The sequence below is a fragment of the Bufo gargarizans genome, chromosome 4 (assembly GCF_014858855.1).
Source record: "Bufo gargarizans isolate SCDJY-AF-19 chromosome 4, ASM1485885v1, whole genome shotgun sequence".
In the NCBI taxonomy this organism is placed as follows: Eukaryota; Metazoa; Chordata; class Amphibia; order Anura; family Bufonidae; genus Bufo; species Bufo gargarizans.
The window spans coordinates 377,918,856-377,927,222 of NC_058083.1; the positions used below are offsets into that span (position 1 = coordinate 377,918,856).

An 8,367-nucleotide genomic window follows, 5' to 3' on the forward strand; every position below is an offset into this window, starting at 1 on the left:
TTCCCAAGAGAATTAAGTAATGTCATAGCCAGACCCTTTTTTCTGATATTTAAGGACTCTATACTGACAGGGAATGTCCTACAGGATTGGCGCATAGCAAATGTGGTGCCAATCTTCAAAAAGGCTCCAAAAACAGAGCCCAGAAACTATAGGCCGGTAAGTTTAACATCGGTCATGGGTAAACTGTTTGAAGGTTTTCTAAGAGAAGCTATCTTGGAGTACGTCAATAAAAATAAGCAAATAACGCCATATCAGCATGGCTTCATGAGGGATCGGTCATGTCAGACTAATGTAATCAGTTTCTATGGAGGAGGTAAGTTCTAGACTTGACAACGGCGAATCAATGGATGTCGTACATCTGGACTTCTCCAAAGCATTTGACACTGTACCACATAAAAGGTTAGTATATAAAATGAGAATGCTCGGACTGGGAGAAAACGTCTGTATGTGGGTAAGTAACTGGCTCAATGATAGAAAACAGAGTGTGGTTATTAACGGTACACTCTCAGATTGGGTCACTGTCACTAGTGGGGTACCTCAGGGGTCAGTATTGGGCCCTATTATCTTCAATATATTTATTAATGATCTTGTAGAAGGCTTGCATAGTAAAGTATCAATTTTTGCAGATGACACTAAACTGTGTAAAGTAATTAACACTGAAGAGGACAGTATACTACTACAGAGGGATCTGGATAGATTGGAGGCTTGGGCAGATAAGTGGCAGATGAGGTTTAACACTGACAAATGTAAGGTTATGCACATGGGAAGGAATAATACAAGTCACCCGTACATACTAAATGGTAAAAACAGTGGGTAAGGGCTCATGCACACAAATGTAATTTTCTTTCCGCTTCCGTTCAGTTTTTTTAAGCAGACCGTATGCAGAACCATTCACTCAGATACAGAACAACGGATACTTGAAAAACGGACCGCAAAACAACAGTCGTGTGCATAAGCCCTAACACTGACATGGAAAAGGACCTAGGAATTTTGGTGAACAGCAAACTAAGTAGTAAAAACCAGTGTCAGGCAGATGCCCGTGATGAGAACATAGTCCTACCACTTTACAAATCATTAGTCAGATCGCACATGGAGTACTGTGTACAGTTCTGGGCTCCTGTGAACAAGGCAGGCAGACAGCAGAGCTGGAGAGGGTCCAGAGGAGGACAACTAAAGTAATAACTGGAATGTGGTAACTACAGTACCCTGAAAGATTATCAACATCAAGAGGATTCCTTACGGTAAGAGCAATGGTGGTGATGGTGAGTTCACAAAAAAAGTTCAAGAGGGGCCTGGATGTATTTCTGGAGCGTAATATTACAAGCTATAGCTACTAGAGAGAGATCGTTGATACAGGGAGTTAGGCTACTTTCACACTCGCGTTTTGTGAGGATCTGTCATGGACGGATCTGTTCAGATAATACAACCGTCTGCATCCGTTAAGAACGGATCCGTTTGTATTATCTTTAATATAGCCAAGATGATCCATCATGAACACCATTGAAAGTCAATGGAGGACGGATCAGTTTTCTATTGTGCCAAATTGTGTCAGTGAAAACTGATCTGTCCCATACGTTTGGCTCAGTTTCATCAGACGGACACCAAAACGCTGCAAGCAGCATTTTGGTGTCAGTCTCCAAAGCGGAACAGAGACTGAACTGAGGCAAACTGAGACAAACTGATGCATTCTGAGCGGATCCTTTTCCATTCAGAATGCATTAGGGCAAAACTGATCCGTTTTGGACCGCTTATGAGAGCCATGAACGGATCTCACAAACAGAAAGCCAAAACGCCAGTGTGAAAGTAGCCTTATACTGATTGCTTGATTAGGGGAATAAAAAAATTATTTCCCAACTCTAAAGTGGGGAAAATTGGCTTGTACCTCACTTTTTTTTTTTTGCCTTCCTCTGGATCACCTTGCAGGATAACAGCCTGAACTGGATGGACAGATGTATTTTTTCAGCCTTATGTACTATGTTACTAGATGGGGGATAGGCAAGAAGTTCAGTTTTTGAGAGATTTTGTTTCAGATAGAGAGAGGAGATAATGTTGGAGACAGCTGGCCGAAAATCACTGGTGTATTGCAACACACCAGGAGTGAGGTCACGGAAAGATGTATATAGTTGGGTGTCATCAGCATACTGAAAACCACATCTTCTGACTGTCTGTTCAATGGGGGCTGCGTCGACAGAAAAGAGGAGAGGACCTAGAAGTGAACCCTGAGGATCCCCAACAGGAAGGGAAAGGAGAAGTAGCAGAACCAGCAGTCTGTTGTCTAGTGTCAATTGCTGTCAAATGCTGCAGAGAGATCCAGGAGAATCAACAGCGAGCAAATGCCATTACTATTAGTTCTCAGCAGATCATTATACACTTTAGTGAGGACAGTTTCTATAGAGTGCACAAGCCAGATTGTAAGGGATCAAGAAGAATGTCAGGAGTTTAGAGATGAAGGAGAGCTTAGAGACCAGTCAGTAGTTGGTACAGGTTGGGTCAAGGGATGCTTTTTAGCACTGGGCTTATAACAGCATGCTTAAAAGTGGAGGATAGAGATGCCAGAAGAAAGGGGTTAACTATTACTGACAGCTGGGAATGGGATCACTACTGCAGGCAGTCGATTGAGAAGAGGAGAGGATCCTGGAGACGACTTCTTCGGTTATAGGGTCAAATGAGGAGCGAGAACAAGAGGAAGTGTTAAGAGGGAGGGGGAAATTGATGGTGGTTAGACACGGAGATTATTTCCTGGTGGATGTTATTTTTCTTTCTTTAAAGTGTGGCCAGGTCTTCAGCACAGAAGTCAATGAAGTGCACATGTGCGTTAGGGATCGAGATTTGTGGCAGATTCCAAAACATACTTGTATAAAAATAAGTTAGGTGTGACATCTTTTTTGCATGTGATCTTTATTTTTGTGAGAGGCCCCATGAAACAGAATGTTGGCCTTGACCTTTGGCCTTCATTGACTGAAGCAGAGTATTTTCCTTCTCTGTCGGCAACCACTTTTTAAACCAACCAGCATCACAATCATTGCAAACTGGGCCTGGAAAAGACTCCCGGCCACCTGTCCTGGTTATTCATGAATTCCTGCTCTCCTGCCCACCTGCTGATGACTGACAGGCTTCTACCTAGTTTTCTCCCTCTCTCTCTAGGAGAGAACTGCCAACCATGAGCAGATGGGGGAGAGCAGGAGATCATGAATAACCAGGACTCTTCTCAGGTAGATTTGACTCTTTTCAAGGCCTTTATTGCAATGATTATGATGCTGGTTCTCAGCAATCACTTACTTTTAGCTCATGAGTGACACCGCTGGAATCAGCATTTCTGTCACTATTTTATGCCAAGTAAGGTCACCATAAAGTTGATGACAGGTTCCCTTTAAGGCGCTCTCCATAAGGAGAAAAATAGTATCCCCCAAATCCTTCTATCATAACAATTATCCCCTGTCCACAGGACATGTCTGATGTCCTGTGGATAAGTCCTTTCTCCTCCACATTACCAATTTCATCACTTTGCATGTACATTAGTCAACAGGTATGCGATGCAGCCTCACTGTCCAGGAGGTTCTGATGTGCCAGCCTGCCTAAGGGATAGAACCGCCTTTTCAATCTCTGATAATATCTGAGTACAGTATCGCCTCACTAGGTAAACTGAAGTGGAGGGCGGGTGTGAATTGTGGCTCAGCCACGCCTCCTGCCCTGCTACACTCCAGTTTAGAGGCTTGATCTGGAAGATGGGAGGGGCCTCTTACATATAATGTACACAGATCGGCGGCCGCGTCACGGCCATACGAGCGCCGATGTCGCCGCCTCACTACACAAAGCGGATGGCGTTCATGTGGTTTGTCTGTGTGTATAGGTACCCGCCACTCCTGATGAGCTTTTCAAGCGAAACACGTAGAGTGAACGCGGGGGTATAGTTAGTCACTCACAGTTCAGGCAGATTTTTGTTACACACGGGGTGCAAATAGCCAGTTCATTAGATGTAAGAGCGTGTATAGAAACGGGGTACATGCTTCTTGGGTGAAACCACCAGATAATGGGAGCATGTAATTAAGTCTCCATTACAGGCTAAGTTGCAACACTTTAGCAATTTCCACGGTTGCACACTGGCACAGCATAGCGGCTGATTACCTATTTGTCCAATAGCGCTACAGGGGGCAATGGGTACATGGTATCTTACAGTCGACTGTGCTGTGCAGGTTATACCAAGTTCAACTGATGGTAATTATTTACCTACTCGGTTTCTCAAACGATCATTAGGGGTTACACCCTGAGGAAGTGTGTTTGCTATAACACCCCAGGGGTATTCTTATCTCCTGGGTATTGATTTGGATAAATGTGACATTTGTTTGATATACAGGCTTTCCTTCCCATTCGTTTTAATTAAGATATTTAATAAAGATTTATCGTTTCAGTTTTCAACGTTCCTTCTGGCCGTAACCTACAGCAACTACTACAGGGTGCGATGGTAGACTAATAACTTTAGAATAAGACAGTTTTGATAAGTGGTGGTACCTGAGGAAAGAGGTATAAACAGCAATATCTGTTGGGCGGAATACATTCATATTAGTAATGCCCTAATCAATAGTGGCGGTAGCATCTAAGAACATTGACAGTGGGAGATTACAAGCTTGCCATAAGTAGAAGCGTGTTAGGCTACTTTCACACTCGCGTTTGGTGCGGATCAGTCATGTGTAACATTGCCAAAACGGATCCGTCTTGATAATTGAAAGTCAATGGGGACGGATCCGTTTTCTATTGTGCCATATTGTGTCAGTGAAAACGGATCCGTCCCCATTGACTTACATTGTGAGGCAGGATGGATCAGTTTTCCTCCGCATCGTCAGGTGGACACCAAAACGCTGCAAGCAGCGTTTTGGTGTCTGCCTCCAGAGCGGAATGGAGGCTGAAAGGAGGCAAACTGATGCATTTTGAGCGGATCCTTATCCATTCAGAATGCATTAACGGATGCCCTGAACGGATCTCACAAACGGAAAGCCAAAACGCCAGTGTGAAAGTAGCCTGTCCCAGTTCCATGTCCTTGCAACACTAACAAACGTCTACATATGGCAACCTAGTTGAAATCTCCCTCTATCAATGTTCTTAGATGCATCAACCACTATTATTAAATTATAAGTTATTATTAATAAACAGGACATTTGCAGGAATAAACTGTCATGCTAAGGGGCTGTTCACATCTCATTTTTGCTGTATTTCAAGCAGATACGTTTAGACATACAGTAGAAAAACCTATACAAAACATATGCAATTTTGTGGTTATATTTTTAACGTATACGTTTATCGGATGTGCATACATTTTTCATACGTTTGTGTCTTTATTTTTTTTAAAACAAACCTATAGATTTTTGTGAAAACTTCCCCTTTTCAAATAAAGATTTGAAGGCATTATCTGAAAAAAATAAAATAAAATACATTTAACAGATCAAAACATAGAGGGTCATTTATTGTGCTTAAATACTCCTAAATTAGGCGCAGATAGCAGTGGGCGTATTTCAAGCACAGATATCAACGCAACACTTAGGGTCCATTCACACGTCCGCAAATGGGTCCGCATGGGTGTGGACCCATTCATTTTCTATGGGGACGGAATGGATGCGGACAGCAGCTTCCCAAAAGCTAGAACATGTCCTATTCTTGTCCACAGCTGCGGACAAGAATAGGCATTTCTATAGGGGTGCCAGGTGGGTGGGTTGCGGGTCCGCAACACACCACGGACGTGTGAATGGAGCCTTAGTTGTGTCGATATCTGTGACTTCACCTCGCTCACGTCTTGTCTAAAATTGTGAGTGTGACGAGCTGGTAGGCCGGTCTCATTCACCATTTTCTATGCTTGTTTTAGGCGTAGAAAAAGGTCTACATGCAAGACAGGTCAGAAGGTTTCTTACATTTAGAACTGGTGCTGGATGTGACAAAGTTATGGAGCCTCCTTATAACTTCGGTGGATCCACCACCAGTTTAGGGCTTTATTAAGATCGGTATTTAAATCGCCGTTCTTAATAAATGTGCCCCGTATCGCCTTACGTTTCCATCTGTCTCCCACTGCACTGCAGGACAGAAAAGCATGGTCTGCTACGTTATTCTATCCTGCAAAAAAAACTTACATAAATGTAAACTATGACAGACGGAGTCCAATTATAGTTTGTGGGTATGTCAAGTAATATATTTCTATACACTTTTTTTTGTTTACAAAAGTATCTGCTTGAAATACAGGAAAAACCACCACCAGGAAACACAGTTCTTTTAAGTCCTAATATGGATACGGATGACAACATCCTTTTGTAGGAAGGGGTTAAATGGGTTTATTATCCATAGGATAGATCAAAACAGTGGCGTTCTGCCAATATAGGCAGACCACGCAGCTGCTATGGGTCCTGTGGAGCGGGGGGCCCGGAGAGAACGGAAGGCCCCGGCCACTTGTCCTCTGTTCCATTTCAGGCCCTGCTTGCTTATCCTATGCTCAGTCAGGGCGGCCCCTCCACACTGTGTGCACAGGAAGCACGCTCCTCCGCTGGTGTCCCGAGTCCAGACCCTCCCTGTGAGGGAGCAGGTGCAGCAGCTGTATACTGCGCTCACGCGCTGCCAGTCTGACTCATTAGCCACCCACCGGACCGGAGAACAGTCGGTCATTGAACACAGCCAGTCCACCCCCCCAGCAGCAAGCAAGCAGAGTCACTGTGGGGTTGGGGTTGGGGGGGGGGGGGGGGGGGGCACTGTAGGCTCATAGATAGAGAACTCAGGACAGTGTGCTCCCACCAACCCCATGAACTCTGCTTGCTGACAGAGGACAGAGTGCACAGCCAGCACATCCCCACTTAGTCACCTTACAGGGTTATGCACACTAAGCATCAGAAGTAAGGAGTAAAAGGTGTTATCCAACCTCTATAATGCCCAGGCGCCTCATACAGGTAATACTTAGCCCACTTTTTGCAGGACAAGTTGTACTTTAATATGGCATACAATGTAGTGGGAAGCAGGCAAAAAATTCAAAATGGGGTGAAATAAAAATAAACGCAACACTTCCTCCACGATTTTATGGGTTTTGCTCCTATGGCACTCCCTTTGAGGCAAAACTGACCTGTGCCCTTCATTCTCTGGGTCAGTAGGAATACAACGGGGGTGTGGCAGAAGCCAGAGCAGGTGGTGGGATGGGCTAGGGGGGAGTTAAGGGGGCCCAATTCATATTCTTGCTATGGTGCCCAATGATTTCTATGTACGCCCCTGGTCATAAATATAATATTGCTGGCGATCTGAATGTTGGGATCACCAGCAATCCAAAGAACAGGAACCCCTGTGTCCCTCGTGTGAATTGGCAGTCAGTGGTGTGCATGCCTTTATTTCTCTACAGAAGTGAATGTAGCAGAGGGCAGACATGCTCAACATCCTTCAGGAAACATTCTTGGAATCCCTGGGGGTTCCAGTAGTCAGGCCACCATTGACTATACTCAGGATAGGTCATTGACACCTTATCGGTGGGGGTCCAACTCTCCAATAAGATGATCGTGAGGGTGTCAGGAGTTGAACCCCCAGTAATCAGGATATTGATAACCTATTCGCCATCAATATAAAAACCCCTAGACAATCCTTTTCATCAGTAAAGGCTCCAATGTGCAATGATTTGGTTATAGGGATAAAAGCTGTTCTTAGTCCGGCAGCAGCCATTCATATCACGGTTTTCATATTGCCAATCTACATGATATCAAAATCCCAGACAACTCCTTTAAAAGAAAGGTTCTGAACATTGAGTACCTGGAGGAAGAGTTTCCAAACTTTGAGCTCTCTCTTCTTCACCGACGCTGTGAGGATCTCTTTTCTTGATTGCACCAATTTCATTCCAGGCCTCCTGAAAGAGAAAAAAAAAAAAAATCAGAGCGGTTTTCTGTCCTAAAACATAGCAATTCCGCCATTGCTTTTTGGATAAAAAAACATTTTACTAATTGGTATTTATTAAAAATGGCCCTAGCCTGCCGCAAAAAGGTAATGCATGCCCTATTTTGCAGTGCGGAAGCACGGACAGAAACCCCACAAAAGCACTCCATAGTGCTTCCGTGGGGTTCTGTGCCTCCATTCTGCACTGGACCTTCCGGACTGCGGACCTGTTCAAGTGAACAGGTCTGCATCCATGACGTGGCAAAAACTGCCAAGGCCAGTGTATTGCGGACCCACTGTTTGCGGGCCACAATACAGGCCTGGCCGACACACAGTCGTGTGCATGAGCCCTTAGCCGGATGTAAGAGCCAAAACCGAAACCCGTCGCATATGGAGCAACTGATGACCATACACCTAATTTTGGAAACTAGACTCTTCAAGGAGTTCACCTAGGACAATGATCACTGGCTTGACCCCTTAAGTGTT

At 44.5% G+C, this 8,367-nt stretch overlaps 1 protein-coding gene across 2 annotated transcripts in view; it reads right to left on the reverse strand.

Annotated features, from left to right (window-relative positions):
* The window catches only part of GALNT2 (polypeptide N-acetylgalactosaminyltransferase 2), a 134,298-nt gene that overhangs the window by 92,074 nt on the left and 33,857 nt on the right, over positions 1-8,367 (reverse strand). The window contains exons 2-3 of one of the 2 annotated variants that reach the window (XM_044289815.1): positions 7,762-7,855; positions 5,351-5,404 (exon numbers count right to left, since the gene is read on the reverse strand). In XM_044289815.1, coding sequence (XP_044145750.1) covers positions 5,351-5,404; positions 7,762-7,855 — 148 coding nt within the window. The remainder of the gene's footprint in view (positions 1-5,350; positions 5,405-7,761; positions 7,856-8,367) is intronic. The other variant, XM_044289816.1, reaches the window with a different exon arrangement.